The sequence below is a fragment of the Mus caroli genome, unplaced genomic scaffold (assembly GCF_978045245.1).
Source record: "Mus caroli unplaced genomic scaffold, Mus_caroli_1 scaffold_20, whole genome shotgun sequence".
NCBI classification, from domain to species: Eukaryota; Metazoa; Chordata; class Mammalia; order Rodentia; family Muridae; genus Mus; species Mus caroli.
Window position 1 is genome coordinate 44,441,723 of NW_028227275.1, and position 23,669 is coordinate 44,465,391.

General features: G+C 36.9%; 1 protein-coding gene across 3 annotated transcripts in view; it reads left to right on the forward strand.

Moving 5' to 3' along the window:
• Vps13a (vacuolar protein sorting 13 homolog A) overlaps window positions 1–23,669 on the forward strand; it is a 173,855-nt gene that overhangs the window by 83,503 nt on the left and 66,683 nt on the right. For all 3 annotated transcript variants that reach the window (XM_021151796.2, XM_021151798.3, XM_021151797.2), the window contains exons 32-39: window positions 5,583–5,750; window positions 7,872–8,176; window positions 11,385–11,532; window positions 14,848–15,010; window positions 18,750–18,874; window positions 19,563–19,732; window positions 20,173–20,387; window positions 21,280–21,512. In XM_021151796.2, coding sequence (XP_021007455.1) covers window positions 5,583–5,750; window positions 7,872–8,176; window positions 11,385–11,532; window positions 14,848–15,010; window positions 18,750–18,874; window positions 19,563–19,732; window positions 20,173–20,387; window positions 21,280–21,512 — 1,527 coding nt within the window. The remainder of the gene's footprint in view (window positions 1–5,582; window positions 5,751–7,871; window positions 8,177–11,384; window positions 11,533–14,847; window positions 15,011–18,749; window positions 18,875–19,562; window positions 19,733–20,172; window positions 20,388–21,279; window positions 21,513–23,669) is intronic.

The window sequence follows — 23,669 nt, forward strand, 5'->3', positions numbered from 1 at the left end:
AAAACCCTGAATCAGTTCTCTTTGAGTCAGTATGTGAGCACTTAAGAGTTTAACAAGAGAGAATAGTTTCTTCATTGCTGGACCAAGTCTGTTATCAATATTATTATTCATTTCTTTTTTCTTTTTTTTTATTTGTTATTTTATTTATTGACATTTCAAATGTTATCTCCCTTCCCAGTTTCCCTTCCACAAATTGCCATCCTCTCCCTTCTCCCCGCTGCCTGTATGAGGGAGGGTTCTCCCCAACCCACCAACCTACTTCACCACCCTAGCGTTCCCCTACCCTTGGTCATCCAACCTCCACAGGACCAAGGGGCTCCCTCCCATTGATGCCCGACAAGGCCATCCTCTGTTACATATGCAGCTGGAGCTGTGGGTCCCCACCATGTGTATTCTTTGGTTGGTGGTTTATTCCCCGGAAGCTTTGTGTGTGTGTCGGGGGGGGGGGGAGGATCTAGTTAATTGATATTGTTGTTCTTACTATGGGGTTGCAAACCCCTTCAGCTCTTTTATTCCTTCTCCTAACTCTTCCATTGGGATCCCCATGCTCAGTCCGATGTTTAGTTGCTTGCATCCACATCTGTATTGGTCAGGCTCTGGCAGAGCCTCTCAGAGGACAGCTATACCAGGTTCCTGTCAGCAAGCACTTCTTGGCATCAGCAATAGTGTCTGAGCTTGGTGTCTGCAGATGGGATGGATCCCTAGGTGAGGCAGTCTCTGGATGGCATTTCCTACAGTCTCTGCTCCACTCTTTGTCCCTGCATTTCCTTTTGACAGGAGGAATTCTGGGTTAATATTTTTGAGGTGTATTACATTTTGTGATCATTTTGTGTTAGCCATACATTATTGTCCTCTGGGTTTGGGTTTTACTGTTAAACTAAACTCATTATTGCTAAAGATTTTAACTTTCAGATCAAGTCATTGTGTACTGGAACACTATTCTCTATTTACAAGTGAATTGTTGTCTAGTGCTCTAGTTACTGGTAAAGACAAAAACCATGTCTGATATCACTACCTGATAGTGTACTGAAATAAGACAGCTTGATGCTAGTTTTTATAATTTCTTTTTATAAAAAGGACATCTTGGAAATAGTGAGATTTGTTTGTTTGTTTATTTAAAGGTTTATTTATTTAATGTATATGAGTACAGTGTTGCTGTCTTCAGACACACCAGAAGAGTGCACTGGATCCCATAACAGATAGTTGTGAGCCACCATGTGGTTGATGGGAATTAAACACAGGACCCCTGGAAGAGCAGTCTGTGCTCTTAACTGCTGAGCCATCTCTCCAGCTCCAGAAATTATGAGTTTTTAATAATTAGCTTTTAGTGCTTGTTAATTCTGGGTAACAAATGCAAATATTTGGGTTTTTTGTGTGTGTGTGTGTGTGTTTCTCTGTTTGTTATCAAGTTAATTATGGCTTCATAAAATGAGTTGAAAAATTTGTCTTCTCTGGCCCACATTGGACCACTCCCCTGGTAATCTCTTACTTAGTCCAAACAATTGAAAAGCACTTGCTTGCTGTAACTGTAAGACACTTCAGCCTCAATCTCTTGACACTCATACTGAAAGTAACTTTGAAATACTTTACCTGTGTCTAGTTTCTACTTGGCTCCTTGTACTTTGGCTTGGTCGCATAGAATGCTTCTCCTTATACACCCCCCATACCTCATTAGAAGTCGTTATTTTTCTTTGGTCTTGGGAATTGATGCTTTTTTCCCCTTCAGGATTCCATCATGCTATTCACAACAGCTATCTCTGTAATGAAGCTCGTCATTGGCCTGAAGGCTAAGTTGTCCTGGGCGTGATCATGGTTGCCCACGATCATCAAACTCTGTCTTTTTCTGAATAAAGGTCTTCTGAAGGGTTAATTTATGCCAGCTACTTTCTACCACAAATTTGTATGAAATTTGTGTTGATTTCTTTTTTAAATGTTTGGTGTGCTAGCAAAGAATGTGTATGGTTAAGTCTAGGATTGATTTTACTTTTTTCCTACATTATATGTTGAGGCCGACCAGCGGCTCACATGTCCGGGTTCGAGCCTGGAAGGCATCTTGGAATCTGGAAGAAAAGAGGGAGCCTAGGCGGGTTGAGAAATAATGGAACCAAGACATGCTAGTCTGTTCAAGGTTCAAGGTTTAATGTCGAGGAACACGCCTTATAAAGAAAAGGGGAGGGCTGGTGAGATGGCTCAGTGGGTAAGAGCACCCGACTGCTCTTCCAAAGGTCCGAAGTTCAAATCCCAGCAACCACATGGTGGCTCACAACCACCCGTAATGAGATCTGATGCCCTCTTCTGGTGTGTCTGAAGACAGCTATAGTGTACTTACATATAATAAATAAATAAATCTTTTTAAAAAAAAAAAAAAAAAAGAAAAGGGGAGAAATTCCATTCCTGCCAGTTCATCCTTGGAGCCTAGAACCAGCTGCAGGTGATGACTTGCAGAATAGGGCGTAGTCTCCAGAATAGCTCCGGAGCCTCTCAACATGTAGCAGTATCTTGAGGAGGAACAGCCAGCAATGGCAGAACAATAGAGTGATCTAGGGAGGAAGGCTCCACCCTAGATAATCTTCTTAGTGGCAGCAAGGTCAAGTTCTGGCTTAGCCTGCTTCAGGCTTATGGGAGACTACAATTATAAATTACTACTATCACTTACTGATTGTAACAGTAAATTATTAATCCACTCTGAGCTCCCAGCGGGCACATGCATGGCTCTGCACCTGCCCAAGAGCTCTGGATTCATGAAAGAAAGGCATGCATATGCAACCTATATATTTAATAGCCTTAACTAGCTCAATGGCTGGTCACTTGCAAACTTCCCTATGGCTATCACATACTCCCTTCAGGTATTTCTGAATTAATCTTCACTAAATCTGTATTTTATTTCTGCTATCCCAGACCCAATTGGGGGAGTGGCCGTTTGGACCACTTTCCCAGATTCTTATATTTGGCTGCCTCTTAAGTCTGATCTCTCTGTTTCCCATCATAGTGATTCTTTTCCTCCTCCTAACCTTTGTGCCTTGTCCAGAAAATCTAAAAGTTCCGCCTCTGTTTCCCTATCCAGCCATTGACCATTGGCAACTTTCTTTCCCAATTAGAGCCAACTGGGGGCAGGTTTCCTAAAGCCTAAGTGCTGGACACAACAAAAAGTTATTTGGGTCGCACAATTGGCATGAGAACGCAAGCTGCTACTTTTTAATTTAAATAATTATCATACATTCCATTCACATCTGAATATTTTTTAGCCTCTAGACTACAAAAAGCATGTAAAGGTTTACTACTGAGGTCACTCAGCTGGCAGAGTTTCATCTGCCAACCCGGATGTGAGTGCCAGGTATTCTGGGTCTTTATTTTAGACTGTGTCTTGTTCTACATACTTTTTCTGTTCCTACAATAAACCACAGAGGCAGGCGGATTTCTGAGTTCAAGGCCAGCCTGGTCTACAAAGTGAGTTCCAGGACAACCAGGGCTACACAGAGAAACCCTGTCTCAAAAAACCAACCCCCCCCCCAAAAAAAAAAAAAAACTTGGGGAAGATAGGACTTATTTTATCTTACAACTTCAAGATTATAATCTATCACCAAGGGAGCCAAAGTTGGAACTCAAGCAGGAAACTTGGAGGCAGCATAACCATGATGAACAAGCCAGTTTGCAGTGTTTCTAGTGATCTAACTCAGTAGGCTCTAGGGATCCAACTGAGTAACAATAACAAGAAAAGTAACTAATAGACCTCCTGTCTACCAACCTCAATACTAAGAATCAAGTCTGCATGCATCAGGAATATGGGACAACACCAACGTTATTAAGGAAAGCGCTAAACATGTAAAAAGGCAACTTCCTACAGGACTAGAGTAGAGGGAAGGTCAAAATGTTAGCACAGAGCAGAGTCCCAGCAATGTAGCCTCCCTCCACTGTAGGCAGACTAGACAACGGCAGGAGTGTGAAGCATTGGTGAAGTCCGTAGACTGGGCATGGCGGTGCACCTTTTATTCCTGTGATCTGGAAGCAAAGTGTAGAGCCACGTGTAAGTAGCAAGTGGCAGACTAGCCAGGGCTACATAGAGAAAAGGGAATGCTGTTACTTAGATGGCTTTCTTCTTTACCTAGCCCATAGTTATGATCTTTCCCCAGTTAGTTGGTTTTCTACCCCCTACAGACAGACTGAAAGCTGGGCCTCACTAACGTCCAAGGTATCTTTCTCCCATTCCTCCCTCCCTCACCCCCACACCCATGCTTTGGACCTTTTAAAATAATTCATTTATTTATTTTATGTGAATGAATATTTTGTCATCTGTCTCTGTGTCTTTTGTTCTGTGTACCATGGTTGTGTCTGATGTCCATGGAGACCAGAAGAGGTTGTTAGATCCTGTAGAACTGGAGATATAAGTGATTTTGAGCTACCATGTGGATGCTGGAAATTGAACCCCAGTTCTTTAGAAGGGTGGTCGGTGTTGATAGCCCCTGAGCTATCTTAGTAGCCCAGTATTTGAGTGGGATGAATGGAAATGTTTTCATTTTTCCAGGACCTGTTCCGAGTAAAACCCTAATTCTCCTTAGTCTTTCCTTATGCATTCCCAGCAGAGGCCAGCAAAGGAAGGCCCTGCCATGGAGGAAGGACTGTTTCAGTTTCTCAGGGACTTGGTGTCCTACATTGGTGTTCCCTCAACCTCCATGTTTTAGCTGAATTGTTCTTACTTAACTCACAATATTTGCCATCCCTTCCTCTTGGAATCTTCCTGATTTTTCTTAGATGATAGTATACTTTGTTGTATTGTTACTTCATATTTCTAATAGCAATGAGAAAATTATAATAATTCTTTGGCTATTTGTTATTTTTAGGGTGTGAAATGGTCTTCAGTCTAGCTCTGTGCATCACATCGGAAGCCTAACTTCCTGTTTTGCATTTCGTCCTTCTGCCTTCCAAAATTGCTCATACTTTTTGTTCTTGGGACTTGTTGTTCTGTGGTTGGTTTTCCTGGTGCTTTTCAACCCCTAGTTACTGCATTTAGAATTTAAGAGTCAAGAAAACTATAAACTTAATACTGTGTTCCAAAAAAAAAAAAGTTTCTTGTCTCCTACATTTTAAACTGGCAATATGGAGCTGGAAATTTTAAGCAATTCTATTTTAGTAATTAATTCTTAATCAATTCTTAATCAATGAAGAATGAAAAGTTTAAATCTAAGATATTCCAATGAAGAATATGAAAAAAAAAAGATTCAAAGTCTCAGACCTAGAGGAATGAGACATTTGAGTATAGGGAACCTGTGCCTGTGGTGTGTCTGTCTCAGCTTTGAAAGTTAACTAAAGTTGTTTCTGTGATGCCTCAGCGCAAAGCAGAAAATCCAAGAGAGATACAGATCTCTTCTCCTCTGTTATCAAACATAAGACAACAACAGAAAACACATTAGGGTACAAATTCTAATAAAGCATTTTCAATTGTTGTCTCATTTGTACTTTCTCAAATTTCTGGAAGATTTTCCAAATAGTAGAATATTTTATTATTTTGCTTCATTTCATTTTTGTCTTGGAGTATAATATTTCAAATATTGATTTTTGACATTTGGGGTTCTTGTCTCTTTAAGGCTCTTTATATCACTGGAAAAGAAGTTTTCAGCTTCAAAATGATTTCTTACATGGATGCAACTGCTGGCTATGCATACACAGATATGAGTGTGGTTGACATTCGGGTTCATTTAACTGTTGGTTGCATTGAAGTAGTGTTCATCACAAAATTCCTGTATTCTATATTGGTATGTATTTTAATAAATTATTTTTCTAGAAAGAAATTGCTATGTTTTAAAAATAGATGAAGACCCAGCTTAAAAATTATGCATGCATTAAAATTTTAGATTATGTACATAAACACACATGTGTGTATGTAACGTACGTTTACACACACAAATATATACATATATACATACATTATATATTTATGTGTACATGTATATATATTATATATTGTGTTATATATACATATATATGTGTGTGTGTGTATATATATATATATATTTTTTTTTTTTTTTTTTAAGATATGTCCCTAGCTGGCCTAGAACTTAGAGAATAGACCAGGATGACCTGGAACTTACAGAGATCCACCTGCCTTTGCTTCCCAAGTGCTGAGAATTAATGTATATTTCATCATGTCTGGCCTAACAATATATTTTACAAATTAAAACTAAAGTAACAAAGGATATTTCTTCATGTTGCTTTTTCCTTATGCAAAAATACTTCATAGAAAAATTTTATGGTAGCTTCAGGATAAAAGACCACATTTGATTAAAAGAAGTCCAAAATAGAATAGAGACCAAGCTAGGAAGATTTGTACAAATATATATATATATATATATATATATATATATATATATATATATATATATATATATATATATATATACACACACACACGTATTTTAAACAATTTCTTATATACCATAACAACCAAAATGTTTAATATGTCTTTTATATAATATTTTATATAATATTTTGATAAATATTTTAGTTAATTTAGATAATTATTTTAGTTAATGTATAGTATACTATATGTATGTGTGTATATACATATATATATATTACAGTATACTTTAATTGAACTTATTGTTTAAATCATAAATGTAAACATTTGCGTTTTCTACCTTTTAGTTCAAAAACTATATACCAAATATACATAAAGTCACCATTAAGAAATGAAGAAAAGTATACTTTGGATTCAAAATTATTCCATTTTATAGATACCATAGACTTTGAGAAATAAAATTGAATCTTGAAATGATTTTTCCATAGAACTTCTGAGTTCTTTAGTTCTGCCTTTCATAAGTTTTTTCTATTCCTATTGTACCCTTGCTGTCAGCTATTTAATTTTCCTGGTATTATACTGATTTCTAGTCTCTTTTGTTGTTTTTGTTTTTGTTGTTGTTATTGTTGTTGTTGTTGTGTGTGCTCTCTCCCTTATAAATTAGAGCAGAGTCTCATTTAGCTTGCTGGTTTGCCTAACTCAGTCTGTGTATTACCTCCACACTTACTGACTGCTGAGATGAGAGGGTAACACACCTGTCTGGCTTTGTTTGTGGGTGCTGAGGATACAACCTCCATCCTCACAGGTGTGAATGAGGGCTCCCTTTCCCCTCCTCCTCAACAGCATTTATTTTTAGTTGTTTTCTTGATCTTAGCCTTTCCAACTGGGTAAAGATGGAATAATTTGAATTTTCTTAGTTAATAAGGACATTGAACACTGTGTGAGATATTTTGTAGCTATTTGTTTTGAGGTATTTTTGTTTAGAGATTTGTCTCATGAATCTTTGGAGTCTTGATTGTTGAGTTTTTTGTTTTGGCACTTTTTTTTTAATTCTTTATGTAGTCTAGATAGTAATCCTTTATTGGATGGATGTCTGGCAAAGATTCCTTCATAGTCTATGAACTTAATCTTCACTCAGCTGCTGGTTTCCTTGGTGTACAATTTCTAGTTTTGTGAGTCCTAGTTGTCAGTTTTTGGCTTTCCTTCAGGAGTACCCTGGAGACTAAACTTGCGTGTTCAGCTGGTAGCAGACACTTGGGTGAACCATTTAACTAGTCCTGAGAGTTCTTAAATACTTCATAGACTTTAAATCTAAACTGCAAACATGAGTGAAGTGTAAAAAGTGATTAGGTCTTAGAGAAAGTACACCATAAGGAAATAATACTATTGAACATTCAGATATCCCTCTTGGCATTGTTCTGGTGACTAAATTTGTATTTTATAACTATATTTGCTGTTCTTTATTTATTTATTTACGTATTTATTTTGCTTTATGGAGGTAGAATTACAGTTAATATAATTTATAACTGTTTAATGTTTTATTAAATATGATATGATTAATATTCTATCACCTTTATAGGCATTTATAGATAATTTTCAAGCAGTTAAAGATGCCTTGGCTGAAGCAACTGTTCAAGCAGCAGAGATGGCTGCTGATGGTGTAAAGGAACTGGCTCGAAAGAGCTCTAGGTTTGCATTGGATGTTAACATCAAGGCTCCAGTTGTGCTCATTCCACAGTCTCCAGTGTCTCAGAACGTTTTTGTTGCTGATTTTGGATTAATTACAATGAAAAATATATTTGTTACTGTAACAGAGACCCAGAGTAATATCCCACCTGTAATTGATTTGATAACAATAAAGTTGAGTAAAATGAGACTATACAGGTAAGCTTTTCACAATGTATTTGTATAAAAGAAAATGATCCTTTTCTTATTTTACTGTAACTGCTGTGTGATTTTTTTTTGAAGATGTCTTCTAGTTAGATCAATTATAGCCTTTCAAAAGACAACCTAGAAATACTTGAAAACTGCTTCTTAGATAATGAAAAAAAATATTTATGATGCTTTTGTCTTTGTTTTTACTTGGGTGATTTCAGCCCTGAGTCTGATTATTTCCTGCCATCTCCTCCTCTTGGGTGCATTTGTTTCTTTTTGTTCTAGAGCTTTCAGATGTGCCGTTGAGCTGCGAGTGTATGACCTCTTCAATTTCTTTATGGAGGTGCTCAGAGCTATGTGTCTTCCTCTTAGAACCTGCTTTCATTGTGTCCCATAAGTTTGAGTATGATGTGCCTTCATTTTTGTTAAACTCTTAAAAAGCTTTAATTTTTTTTAATTTCTTTCCTGACCAAGTTATTATTGAGTAGAGAGTTGTTCAGCTCCCATGAGTCTGTGGGCTTTCTGTTAATATCATCCTGAGTAAGGTAACCCAGACACAAAAGAACACACATGGTATTTACTTACTGATAAGTGGATTTTTAGCCCAAAAGGCAGAATACCCATGATACAACCCACAAAACATATGCATCTTAAGAAGAAGGCAGACCAAAGTGTGGATTATTCATCCCTACATAGAAGGAGGAACAAAATAATCACAGGAGCCCTGCAGTGTTGGCGCATGCCTTCAATCCCAGCACTTGGGAGGCAGAGGCAGGTGGATTTCTGAGTTTGAGGCCAGCCTGGTCTACAGAGTGAGTTTCAGGACAGCCAAGGCTACACAGAGAAACCCTGTCTCGAAAAACCAACCCCCCCCCAAATAAATAAATAAATAAATAAATAATAAAAATAATAATAATCACAGGAGGTAGAGGGAGGGAGGGGTCTGGAAGGGTTAGAGGAAGGGAAGGAAAAAGGGGAGGCAGGATCAGGTATTGGAAGGGACAGGAGAGAAGTACAGAGTCAGGAAATCAAATAAAAATATGTAGCCATGGAGGATGAGGAACTGGGGGTAGCCACTAGAAAGTCCCAGACTGCAGGGAAGCAAGAGGCTCCCAAGACCCAATGGTGATTACTTAAGCCGAAATACTCAACAAAGAGGAGATACAGCTTGTAAAGACCACAGCCAGTAGATAGGCATGGCCCCAGTTGATAATAGCTCTTAGTATACAATGATAACTCTAATTCTAAGCTAAAGCTATTTTATAAACTTGGAGAATCTAAACTGCAAAAACTATCTTGTTTGGTTTAAAGAAATGATAGGATGTAATTTAAATGGTCTGCATTCAAATTATATTGATGGCTTTTATATCAGTATTTGTGGGTACTTAAATTATAGTACTTGTTTGTTGTATCTCCAAAATAATTATCTTTACTTATAAAAGTTGCTAACTCTTTTAAATATCCAGAGTTAACAGTTAATTTATTTGTTCTGATTTGTTTTATTTGCACATATCTTTAACAGTATAATTATATTTAAGTTTCATGTTTTAAATTTTCTTCTATCTTAATAATATGTCTCAGTACTTTTTCAAGTTCATTACTTTTTTTCAGTTATATTTATTTATTTATTTACACTCTAGATTTTATTCTTCCCTCCACACCCCCTGGTTCACCCTCCAACTAGACTGTTCAACATCCCATACCTCCTCCTCCCTTCTGTCTCTACAAGGATGTTCCCACCTCCCACCCCATCCCCACCTGACCTCTAAATTCTCTGGGGACTCCAGTCTTTTGAGGGTTAGGTGCATCATCTCTGACTGAGCACAGACCCGACAGTCCTCTGCTGTATATGTGTTGGGGGCCTCATATCAGCTGGTGTATGCTGCCTGGTTGGTGGCCTAGTGTCTGAGAGATCTTTGGGGTCCAGGTTAATTGAGACTGCTGGTCCTCCTACAGGGTCATGCTCCTCAGCTTCTTTCCACCTTTCTCTAATTCAACCACAGGGGTCAGCAGCTTCTGTCCATTGGTTAGGTGCAAAAATCTGCATCTGACTCTTTCAGCTGCTTGGGTCTTCTAGAGTGAGGTCATGCTAGGTCCCTTTTTGTAAGCACTCCATAGCCTCAGTGATAGTGTCAGGCTTTAGGACCTCCCCTTGAGCTGGATCTCACTTTGTGCCTGTCACTGGACCTTCTTTTCCTCAGGCTCCTTTCCATTTCTATCCCTGCAGTTCTTTCAGACAGGAACAATTACGGGTCAGAGGTTTGACTGTGGGATGGCAACCCCATCCCTCATTTGATGCCCTGTGTTCCTGTTGGTAAAGTAGTCTTTTTACACAGCCATTACTTTTTTTTTTCTACAGAGTAGAATTTTATCCAGAAATATTTATGGAATTTTTATTTTCATGAAAAACAAAAACATGTAACATTGTATGGCCTTGTGTATTCTGTTATGTATATTTCCCTGTGGGGCTTTAGATGTCTTTTCTCACTACCATTAAATGGAGATTTTAACTATTTATACTTATTTAAATGTAATTTTATTCTAATGGCCTCATACAAGATATTCTGAGAGATTCCCTAAATAAGCCCATGTTATTAAGGGTGAGCTGGTAGCTAAAATTGAAGTCACGACTTACCCTAGTTTAAAGATTTTGAAGGTAGTTAAAATATAAGGGATATTATGGTTGAGTAGCCGTCGTTGTCCCTTAAAGGTCCTAAGCAAGCTTCTGGGGATTACAGCATCCTGAGTGGGATTTGGCTTCGCTATCACACCATCTGGAGTGACATAGGGGGCATCTTTGTGTGCAGTTGTACATCTTCTACTGTTCTGATCCACAGATAATTTCATATGGTGCAACTTTGTTTCTTGCAGAGTAGTATGGTGTTCTGACACATGTGTATTCATATAAAATGCTTTTTTTAAAATGAGATCTGTTTACTGAATTTATAGAGGTAATCTTTCCCAGCTTAGTGGTTTTGACCTTTCTCTGAAAAATCCTATTTTTAAGTCTTACTTCCCTATGATATATGTAACAGTTTAGAGAAAGTCACTTAAGTTTTTAGTGAGATGGGACATCCCATTTTGATATGTAATTTTATTTTTCTCTACACAAAAGTTGCCAGTGTCTCCTATTTAATAAAGACCAATACTCTAAAGTTAATCATCCTCTCTTTTCTTCTTACTGAATGTATATAGAACAATTTATATTTTCCAAAAGGTCTCAGTTTATGAATGATACATACCAGGAAGTGCTGGACCTGCTACTACCTTTGAACTTGGAAGTGATTGTCGAACGGAACTTATCCTGGGAATGGTACAAGGAAGTCCCTTGTTTTAATATAAAAGCTCAGCTAAAGCCCATGGAGGTAATATTTTCATTGCTCTGATTTCTTTTAGGTTTGAATAGGATTTTCTTGGCAACATAAATTTCTTTGCTACATTTTAAGAATAATCCAGTTGGTTAGAATTAAAATAGTAGCTTATAAACTAGAATGTATTTAATGTTCTCTGTTCTTTCTCAATCAGATATTTGAGTGCCTGCTCTTTGCTAACCTTTATGCTAGATATTAAAGATACATTGACAGGAATGCTATGATGTCTCTTTCTTCATAAGACTTGCTACCCTAAGCCAGGTTGTTGGTGAAAGTGGTCTAAATAAAATATGTAATTTATAGCAAGGAAGTAAAGAAGTGGATAAAGCACTAGTAGTGCTCTATTCCCTCGTGTAAAGTGAAGCCGAGCAAGTACTGTAGCTACTTGTAATCTCAGCACTAAGTCAGTACAGACCGGACTCTTGGGGGGCATGCTGTCTATCTGGACCCTAACCTCAGTAAATAAAGAAGGGAACAATTGAGATGACACCTAACATCAACTTTGGGCCTCCTGCATATATACATGTGGACATGTACTTACATACATGTATAAGGACCACACACATATTCAAAACAATAGACAATTAAACTTATAGTTTATAATAATTTACATGAATGAAGTTTATTTGATAGATATGTTCGTGAAGAATTTATGGAAAGGTCTAGGCTTGCAAAATTGAGGAGTCATTAGTGATATTTGACACTATTGAAATATATGGAATAACTTAGCAAAGCACATATAGATATGTGTGTGTGTGTGTATGTATATATACACATATATATATGTATATATATATATACATACATACATACACATATATACACATCTACCATGGAGAAACCCTTTGCTCTGAGATCAGTTACAAGCAGAACTACTTCCTTTACAGTGTCCCAGGAAGAATCCTCTGTAGCAAGTTAAGGTGATGCTGCAGCCTGCCTGTAAATACCTGGCTGTCCTCTGGAAGGGAGTTCTGAGGAAGAGGAGTCTTCCCTCTGTCCCAGTTCTTCAGATCAGTTAGCCACCTTTGCAGTACATTCTAGAAGAGATATATTTAGATCACTCCCCCTTTAATCTGCAGTGTCAGTGAGAGAATAGAATTGAATCTGTTAGTCCATGCATGCATACCAATTACTCTAGTTTGTGAGTTTTTAGCTTGTAGTATTCTTTTTAGGGTTATTCTTAGAGCTTACTCTTACATGTAAGATCAGCAGTCCTAGGATCTTTACAGTCCTTCTAACATCTCTTTCTGGTTGCTTAACAAGAATAGAGAGTGACAATTAAAATCAGTATCTGATGGACATTTACTAGACTGTACTAATTAAGAAATAGAGTTTGTGATTATACTAGGTGCAATTCTTGTTTGATAGTAACCACAAATCCAGTGCTCTAACAGGAAGAGGAGCACAAATTCCCAGGCAGAGGCAGTGTGAGCAGTTAGATGCAACAGTTTAAGTAGGTGATATCTTTGAAGTATAATGGGGCAGTGCAAATAACAGTTAAATTTTGTGAGGTTAAAATTACTTCATTTAAAAAGTAGAAACTAAACACTGGACAGCTGAGTACAATGTAGTTAGGAAAGTTGTCTTAATTAAATGCATAAAATTAGGATGAGCTCAAATCCCTAGAATCCATGTTTAAAAAAAATGATTGTAATCTTAGCTCTTAAGAGGGTGGACAGATCCTGTTCAAGGAGCAATTCTCTCAAAAACAAAACAAAACAAAACAAGACAAAACAAACAAGAAGCCACTCATAGTGCTGGAGCAGTGGCTGAGAACTACATCCAAGCCAGAGACTGTGGCAGGACTTTTGAAACTTCAAGGCCTACTCCCATACTTCCACCTACTGGGGGATACCTCCTAATCCATCTAATTCCATCCAAGAGTTCTACTTCCTGGTGACTAGGCATTCAAACCAATGAGTGTATGGGGCCATTCTTATGCAAACTATCACATGAAAGCATTTACTTAGAAAAAAAGCCTGACCTCCCCCAAGCAAGAATTCTGTTAACAAACTACCTTTGACCGGGGAAATACCTCCTCCCCTTGTTTAAATATCCTATAGACTTATCCTGCCAATTTTGACACTGCTCATCACTCCCATACTTTTGTGTTGTTTATGTTTCTCTGGAGACCTGCAATTAACATTAAAGCATAACATAAAAAGAACCTGCAACTTTCATTCTTTTGTGTGTATGTTTGTGATGGTGATAAGTGTGCCATGGTGTAATGGACTAAACTTGTGAAACTGTACATAAGCCTCCAATTCAATTTTTTCTTTTGTAAGAGTTGCCTTGGTCATGGTGTCTCCTCACAGCTATAGAACAGTGACCAAGACACCTCAGATGATTAGATAAGGCACTCTTACATTGTGGAAGGTAATGGAGTTTACTCATTCTTTTTGAATTAAACATTAACTTAAACTTTACAAAAAATAATGTTTATAGAAACATTTTAAGTAATGTTTAAAAAAATATCTACATATTATGACAAAGTGAACATGACACTCAATTATCTGTCATGGCACTTAAAATAGGTCTTTGCTTTTGGTTTGGTCACAACAAAGAATTTTAAAGTTGTTGAATTAGTTCTTAATTATTTGTAAGGTAAGTGTCTTACTCCTTTAGCTACAGCTTCTTATAAAATCAAGATTGCGCTCTTTATATATAGGACTTTTGTGAAAAACAATAATTCATATAAATCATATTGTAAACTTTATTTTTCATTACACAAACATATTTGTTTATTCTGTATTTTTACAATAGTGTGCCTCCTAATCAAAATCTAAAGTGGTTAGATGGGTACATGAAGGTGAAAGCTCACTTTAAAAATTTAAAATGACTGAGTTGTATAGTACATCCATAAAAATACTTTATTGGAATTGACAAAAATCTGTATTTTATAAACTACTAATTACCACTTGTTCTGCAGAAAACTGGATATTCAGTCAGTAAAAATTTTTAGAGCCTTAAAATTTTGTCTATGGCAAACCAGTGTACATTTCTCTTCTGTGAATTCAGGGAGTGGGAGCAAATCTTGGGGTCAGGAGAGATATCTCAGTGTTAAGAGAACTGGCTACTCTTCCAGAGGACCTAGAAATAAAGTCCCAGCATCACGTGGCAGATTATAAGTTATTGTAACTCTAGTCCTACCGGACCTTTTGTCCTCCTCTTCTGCCCTCTGCCAGAAGCAGACATGTATGTGTTGCACAGACAAAACACCCATACGCATAAAATAACTTCTTTAAAAGCAAATCTTCTCCCTTTGTGTGTGTATTTTCTTTTTGTAAAGTCTTACTTTGTTTTTAACAGTTCATTCTTAGTCAGGAAGATTTAACAACCGTGTTTCAAACATTGCATGGCAATATATGGTATGGACAAAATCCGAATGCTCCACCTTCTGCAAATAAAGACCCAGAGGCCGGGACCAGCGGGGTCACCAGCGGGGTCACCAGCACTCCCGCCCATTCGCCAGGTCTGTGCTCAGCTTGACTTGCTCTCAGGACTCTCCCTCCTCTCTTCTCTCTTGCCTCTCTATTTATTCCACAACGTTTCTTTCTTTAGTTCTTGGTAAAAGAGGACTTAATAATTCTCTAACTAGTTAGTTTCACATAGGCAATTTTAAATAATCTGTTTTTAGTTCTGTGATTTTATATGTAATATATGTATGTAATCAAAGTTCTTAGTTCTGTTTTGACAAAACTGTGAATTCTTGTTTTTCTTCCTATAAATGCTTATATTCCGTTTTGCAGCATATGTAATAGATGGCTTCTTATATACTGATATTTTAGGAATATGAGAAAACTAGAAATATGACAATAGGATAATCACTGTAGTTGATGGATTTTAACAGAAGTTGGTGTTAGTTTGGGTTTTATGGCTGTTCAGAGACACCATGTCCAAGGCAGCTCTTATGAAGGAAAACATTTCACTGGAGCTGGCTTACAGCTTCAGAGATTTAATCCATTATCACCATAGTGAGAAACATGGCAGCATGCAGGCAGACATGGTGCTGGAGGAGCTGAGAGTTCTACTTCTTGATCTGTAGACAACAGACAAAAGGAGACTTGTGTGTCACACTGGGCATAGCTTGATCATAGGAGACCTCAAAGCCTACCGCAACAGTGACATACTTCCTCCAATAAAGCCACACCTACTTCAGTAAGGTCGTGTCTCTCCTAAAAGTGCCACTCCCTGTAGACCAAGCATTCAATCACAGGAGTCTGTGGGGGCCACTCCCATTTAAACCACCACAGTTGGAGAGTTGGATTGTTGAAAAATAGTAAAAGGAATCCTAATAGAAAAAACAAAACCTTGTTCCAGTGTTGGGGCCAAGGTGCTGTGTAAATATGGCTGGTTCTGACTATGGCACCAATACATGAGCCAGTAGGCTTAGGTAGGGGACTAGGATGATTTTGAGGCTCAAAAATAAAATCATATCCTTATTTTAATTTCTATATGTGATCCCAAATCTCTGTTTTTAAAGTAAAATACCTGCTTTTCCAAAACCCTGAAATATGTTACAGCATTACTACTCAGATCATACACAGTCAATAAAATATGAACTCCATTCTTTATTGTGAAATATGAGTGGTACCAAATGAGGTTAAAGCAATAGAACACAGACATAAAAGAAACAAAGAGAAAAAAGACATTGTATTGTGAGTGAAAAAGAAGAGGCACACTGAATTCTAGGGAAAGTAGGCCGACAAATCAAACAGGGTCTTCCTAAGGACTTTGCAGTGGGGTAAAAGTAACAATTAAATGGGCCCTCCGAAGATAGAAAAGAATTCTTGGAGACTACAAGTACAAGATATGTGATTGCTCATTTTTTTCAAAATAACATTAACCAGAGTATTAGAATGTAAGTGTTGCAGCATACGACCTGAGGTAATAGCCATAGTCTAAAAGAGTCAAACACCAGGGATGGAGAAGTGAGATGAAACGAAGAATGATGCTTCAGTTCAGAGGTTCCTTCCAGTCCCAGTATGCTAATTTTCAGTGGTAGAGATACCTCAGAGAATGGAAGAAAAAGTTTGAAAGAAGTAACTTAGTTCAACGTGCCACACTTACGAAACTTGCTCAGCCATAGAGAACACATGATATCAACAAGCTGGGTGAACTAAGACTCAGATGTAAACTCAAATTACTGAAATGTTAGGCCTAAAATAGGTAAGGCTTTTAAAATTTTAGAGAAAAACAGTCTGCCTATGAGAAGCTTATAAGGAGCAATAAAAAGAAAATTGGTTTTTGCTGTTGCTGCTCTTTCAGTTAATGTGGTAAAGTAGGACTGCTGAGTGATAAGAGACAGTGAAACTATTTCAGATTTAAACAAGGTGACTTTGAAGCTAGGATTCTGTACTTGATCAAATATTACTCCCAAATTTGAAAATAAAATAATTCTATTGTAGTAACTCACAGTTTACTCAAATCCTTTCAAATCCTCTTCTAAAGAAATTATTTCTAAAATATATCCCAGCAAGAAAAATGAAGACTCAGGAAAGAAGAAACTATCCCAAACAATAGCAGTAACCTTGGAGAACAATAGGGACCCAAAATCGTCCCCTGGCTGGAGTCAGTGTCATTGCAGAGGAGTTCACAGTGCTTCACACACAGCGGCCTCCCAGTCAAGTGTTGGTTATTACATTCACCTCCCCCTCACTCAGAAGGCTTGCGGGAGAGGCTAAGCAGACAGAGACTGAGGACTGCTCAGAGGGAGAGTGCATACTTAGTATACATAAGACCTGGCTGTGACCCCCTGATGATACAAAAGGAAGAGGAAAGGAACGGCATCGATTTCATAAAGGATGTATAAAAACTCAACTACATATGTACATGATAAGCTATCTGGTCTTAAACATCTACAGTAATGTGGTACAGAACTGAGATACACTAAAGTTTAAATGATTTCTTAGTAAATTAGTTATCTGTAAAATAAGAGAATCTGCTTGTATTCGAGAGATACATTAATAAAGTTATCTAACAGAAGCAGTAGTATGATGAGCTGTAGCATGATGAACTCTTAAGTCGCTTGCTTGGTTGGAGCCTGGAGTCAAATACATGAAGCGTTCTGCATGGTAAACCTTTGTAGGTGACCTCTAGACCAAGGAGTACCGTGGTTCTAGAGCTGTTTTCTGTCCCCGTCTACTGAAAGCCACACATGAATGGGGAAATGACAGAGAAAGACTGATTAAATAAGAGAATAATTGTCACTAACTTGAGATAAAACAGGTGAAGCAAATGATAAAATTCACAAGGTCACAGTGTGTAGATGATTGCCAAGCAAGCCTGGAAACCTGAGTTGACCCACTTTCAGTCCACCGAAACCATTATGTATCCATACACACAATAATGCCAATAAAGTATTTCTTTATTGGAAAGACTGATAAAACTGATAACCCCTCAAGCAAGAAAAGTGAAACAAGAAAGAACACAAAATAGTGGTATCGTTTTCATCAGAGCAGTAGAGACCACAAGCAGATCAGGAATAAGTGTGAGTAACTTTTTGCAGCAGAGATGAAATGTATGCATGAAAAGAAAGAAAAGGGCTGGTGAGGTTGCTCAATTCTATTAATGTTTTAAAAATATTTTATTGAATTATTAAGTTGGTGCATATATATTCCATTTTAAGTAAATTTATCTCCGTTAAATTACAAATTACTTTTGTCTGAAGTTAGGTTAAGTGAGAATTAAGAGTTGTTTTGTTTGTATTATAAGTTAAATTAATATATACATGTGTATATATTTTGATTTAAAATTTAAGTATATAGAAAATAAAAGTTTCGAATACCAATTAGAACAAGTTTTAAAATAACATCTAAAATACATTGTTTTGTCTTAGTTTCTTTAAAGTAAAATTTGATTAAAAACTGTTAGATAATATATGTATATATGTGCATATATATGTATATAAAATATTCATCTTAAACATTTTATTTAACCTCCAAAGTAAGTCCCATGTTCATGATTCTAGATTTATAAAAGTAGGATTGTAGTTTCTCAAGAGGAAACAGAAGTTCTGAGTGTTTAATTCTTTCTCTCCCATTATTATGAAAATGTTAATCCAGAGTTCCATGTGAGAGTTTTTAACCGTTTTAATTTCTTGAATATCATTTTATTGCAGCCATTAATCAATAATTTGATAAGTCTTAAGGGTGCTTTGATTACCTGGTCTTAGGATGGTTTTCTCTTCTTCCTTATCTTTAATCTCTCAGCTACTGTGGTGACTGCTGCTGTGGTGGAGGTGCATCCACAGGCTTCTCAAGCCCACACGACACTGAACGTAAGCTTCCACACTGATTATCTCACCATGGCACTCTACAGTCCGGGCCCTGATCAGGTAATAGAAACTGTGTTTATATTTGTAAAGAAATTATCTAAATAAAAGGTATAGAACTAATTACTAATAGCTATTAATTAATTGTTGTTACTGTTTTATTTGTATTTTGTAGTATAATTGATATTTGTAATAATTATCTCATACATTTTTATTGAGTTATCTTTATTATGATGAAAATATGAAAAAAATGAAAGTAGTACACATATATTTGTAACCTTTTCATTAGAAAGCCCTTTGAAAATAGAGGATTCGAGGCTTATAGTGCTGAGCACTAGAGTCTGTTTAACATGCACAAAGTCCTGGGTTCAGTCTAGTGTCTAGAAAAGAATAAAAAGAGAAGGACCAGGTATGGTGGTGCACACCTTTAATCTCAGCACTTGGGATGCAGAAGCAGGAAGGTTTGTGGGAGTTCAAGGGTAGCATGGACTACAAAGGACAACCAAGGCCATACAGGAGACCCTCTCTCAGCAACAGCAGCAACAACAGCCACTACCACCAGCACCACCTCACCATCATCATCTTCATCATCACCATCATCATCTTATCATCAATGAAAATTAAAAGAGAAAGAAAATAGAGAAGTTGATGGTTCATATAGGTCAGAGTCATAACTTGTAGACAGTTCTATCCTGAAGTATTCTTTGATCCTGTATTTCTGTGTGATTTTATGTGGATTCCTTTTCTACAGGCCTCCTTTACAGATGTTCGCGATCCTTCTCTGGAACTTGCTGAATTTAAGTTGGAGAATATTATAAGTAGTTTAAAAATATATACAGATGATTCTACAGTCTTTTCTTTCTCAGTAAAAAACTGTATTTTAGATGATAAAAGGTCACATGTCATGAAAGCCACTCCTAGGTATGTATTATCATCATTTTGAGCTATTGTACAAAGATTGCTTCATTCTTATAGATCTCACCCTGAGAAAGTGCCTTCCACTCCAAGTGTCTTCATGAGGGCTTGAGAACTGTACTTCACTGCATCATGATACGTGCTCAGAGTGGGAATGTTGATGGAGTTTTTAAAATATAGAGAAATAGTGTAATTAGATGGGAAATGTATGAAACCCTGAAGAAAAGATAAACTAACATTCAGAACTCGATAATTTTTAGATACAGTTTTTCCCCCTTTGTGAAACAATTGTATTCTAAAAATTTTATAAGTTCATTTTTCCCAAGATATATGTTCCCAGAACATTTGTTTGCTCTCGGTAAGGATAGAGAAGTCTTTAAGCTTTATTACTATGCTTAGTTATTTTTAATTTACCCATGCATACCACCTTGTCATTTTGTTTTCAGAATGATAGGACTGACTGTTGGCTTTGACAAGAAGGACATGGTAGATATAAAGTATAGAAAAATCAAAAATTTTGTTGTGACTGATGCAGTTGTCCAAGAAATGTACGTTTGTGCAAGTGTGGAGTTTCTGATGACTGTTGCCCATATCTTTTTTGATGCCTACATGACTAGTATGGCTTTAGAAACCAGTGTTCAAACAAGGACGACTAGAGAAGGTTAGTTACCAAATAACAATTTTAATGTCTATATTGCTGCAACTATAGTTACCATGATTAGTGTTTTCAGTAATCAGAGTAGACACATTAATACATTGAAAATCTATTTTCTTAATAAGGAAAAAACCTTAATGTGTTTTCTAAGAGGATAAGCAGATTATATTTTTACCATAATACTTTTATTGATTATTTTGGGAATTTCACATTATGAACCCTACATACTCAGTTTGTATTTTTAGGATGTGTTTTGACTTTTGTGTTTTTGAAACCGGATCTCATGTAGCTCATGCTCTACTCACACTCACTGGTGAGGCTGAGGAGCTTCCAGTTCTCTGCCTGCCTGGCCTTCGCTGTTTGAAGGTGTGAAGATGGGATTTAAAATTATGAGACTTGAGTTAAGTAACTGTTCTCTAAAGTCAGTAATAAGCAGGAAAGATAAGAAACCAACTGTTCTTTAAAATTATGTTATTTTAATTTAAAGTATTCATAAACTTTACATTCACTTTTAGCTTTTACTATATAGTTTTTCTGTTACCTTTTATATATTCATTATGATATAGTTGGAAGAGTTGAGGTTGGAAATTTGATTTAGATCCAATTCTGCCATTAAACAGTAGAGGCTTTTTCCCACGCTCTGATTCATATCTAAGTAAATGGAGGTTTGATGGAGGAGCATGTTCATAGCATATACACAGCTAGTTCTGCTTACATTCCTGGGACGAGGCCTCGTGGGGAGGATAATTCCTATGTCAAAAAGAAATACACAATTGATGCCTTTGAGATGAATTATTTTATTTTATTTTTCACATTGAATGAAGTAACTACCTATTCCTCATAAACTCTTCCTAAGTAATATTGGTAATCAAAATGTATGTGTTTATTTTTATTTTAGCACCTGCACAGGAATTAGGGAAGTGGGAAATGAATATTCTTATTAAAAATCCAGAGATTGTGTTTGTGGCTGACATGACAAGAAATGATGCTCCTGCCTTAGTCATTACGACACAGTGTGAAATTTGCTGCAAAGGTGAACCTACAAGCAATACAGTGACTGCTGCCATTAAAGATCTCCAAGTCAGAGCGTGCCCATTTCTTCCAGTCAAGAGAAAGGGCAAAGTCACCACTGTGAGTTTAGGATCTAATCTACTTAATTGCAATTTATTTTGGGGTTACTATAACCTCTTCAGAAAATGATTACTGTCTTTTTTTTTCAGTCTTGTTAAAATTGACTGTTTCTGGAGTTCTCAAGGCTGGTGGCTCATGACTAAGAAAATGGGGGAAATAGAAAGTGACATCTATGACTCAACTTTGTTGAGATTATAGTTCTTCCATTCACCATGCCCTTTTGGCTTGGATATAGCCATATAACCTTGAAAGACTAGAAGTTAGACAGATGCCCTCATAGGAAGGCAGTATGTTGAGGGGCCATGACTGGGTACTCCTCATGTGCCTGACCCAAGACAAAAACGTCTGGCAGCCTAAACCATAGGCCCCTGTTTATAATGTGATTCAAGGAGTTCAAGACCAGATCTGTAGATGTTTACACAACAGCTGTGGACCAGTCCAGCATCTGTGAGAGGGAAAGTGCTGCAAGGAATCCTATGATCCAAACTGCATCTATATTCTAACATTATATTCTTACTCTTTGCTCATCCAGTCAGTAAATCACAGATAAGTCTGACTTTACAGAAGTATTGATCTTATATTTTCAAAATTAGGATACAAAGTAGTCCGCTATTAGCAAGACGCCTGCTCTCCCACAGTTTTACAGCACAGTAGAGATATACTTCTCTTTCTAGAAACATGATAATGATGGTTACTGCTAAAGCAAAAAACACTCTTGGTAAAAATATCACCAAGAACACTGCCTCTCCCCACCCCAAAAAGTATATAAAGAACATGGTATAGGAAAATCGAGGGAGGATGGGCTCAGTGACAGAAAACTTGCAATGAATGATTTTCTTTTGTGACTTAGAAAGTGGAACTCGTGACAAACTTCTTGTATATGTAGTTAGGGAAAATACCAAGTTTTCTGGTTTCTTGCTGTGAATAGCAAAAGGCTAGAAAGAAGGAAGCAAATGAGAAAATTTAAACAGAAAGAACCAGGACTTAATGCTTTCAATAATTCTCAGCCTTTCCAAATGGAAAAAAACAAGGTCTGAAAATCATAAATGGATAACCAAAGTGTAAAGGAATAGTGAAGATTGTGACTGTGTGCCTATGCAGTCTTTCTCAAATGAGACCCTTAGGAAACTTTGGAGAGAGTGAAATATCACTTGGGAGAGAAGTGACTTTCAAGAGCCTAGAAGTTACAATTCTGCTTGCCATAATTAGGAAAAAGTTAATTCATTGACCATTCCAGATTATTTAGTGAGTTTAATGAAATTATAGTTTTTCCTAGTACCTTGCAACTTTAACTTTTCCTATGAGTGGCCTTTTTATACACATTTTACTGTGGAACAAATAGTATGATAGACTTTTGTAAACTGAAATAATGACATAATATAGCCAGAGCTTCGTGTAGTTTTCAAATACTTAAGCATGTTTTTAAAATTTTGTTGTGTGTGTGTATTTGAATAGTTTTACCAGTGTTTGTTATGCTTCATTAAGCTTAGTACATGTCAGATAAACCCCTAAGTTTACCTAGTGAACTTTCAGAAGGAAATAAGTGGTATATCTTCTTAGCAGCAGGACAAATGAAATGAAATGAGGTGAGACTGAGTCCTCAGAAAATCAGTACAGGGTAAACGCTGCATTTTACTTAGGGAACCCAACTTGAAGATGCCTAGGGTCATGACCTGAGGATTTGCAGCTGAGTAGTCCAAGCTTAGTAGCTTTCCTGTAACTACAGTAAAGCTCTCACCCAAGGGTATTAGTCTTCTGAAGTGCCACTTGGACCACATGATCTCGCTCAGAACTCATTGTTCTTATCACATCAGGTTCTCCCCAGACCCACTTCTAGGCCAGAGTAAATGACCAAAAAAGAAGCATTCTTATCAATGCTGGGAACTACAGTAACTTTGAGAACTAACATAATAGCAGCATTGAGAAGTATATCTGATAGGTTGCCACTGTATACTGCATAACCTCCCTATCGTTAGCATGTGCCGGTAATCACTGAGATAAAAAACGTTACAGATCAGTTGCTCTGGGTATGACTAGCTGATATGCTCATGCCCAAGATCAGAAATACTTTTGGTACCATTCTTGCATATCTCAGCATTCACTATGAGGTTCTTAAACTTCTTCAAATAAATGTCAGAATTGGGCTGTGGACGATAA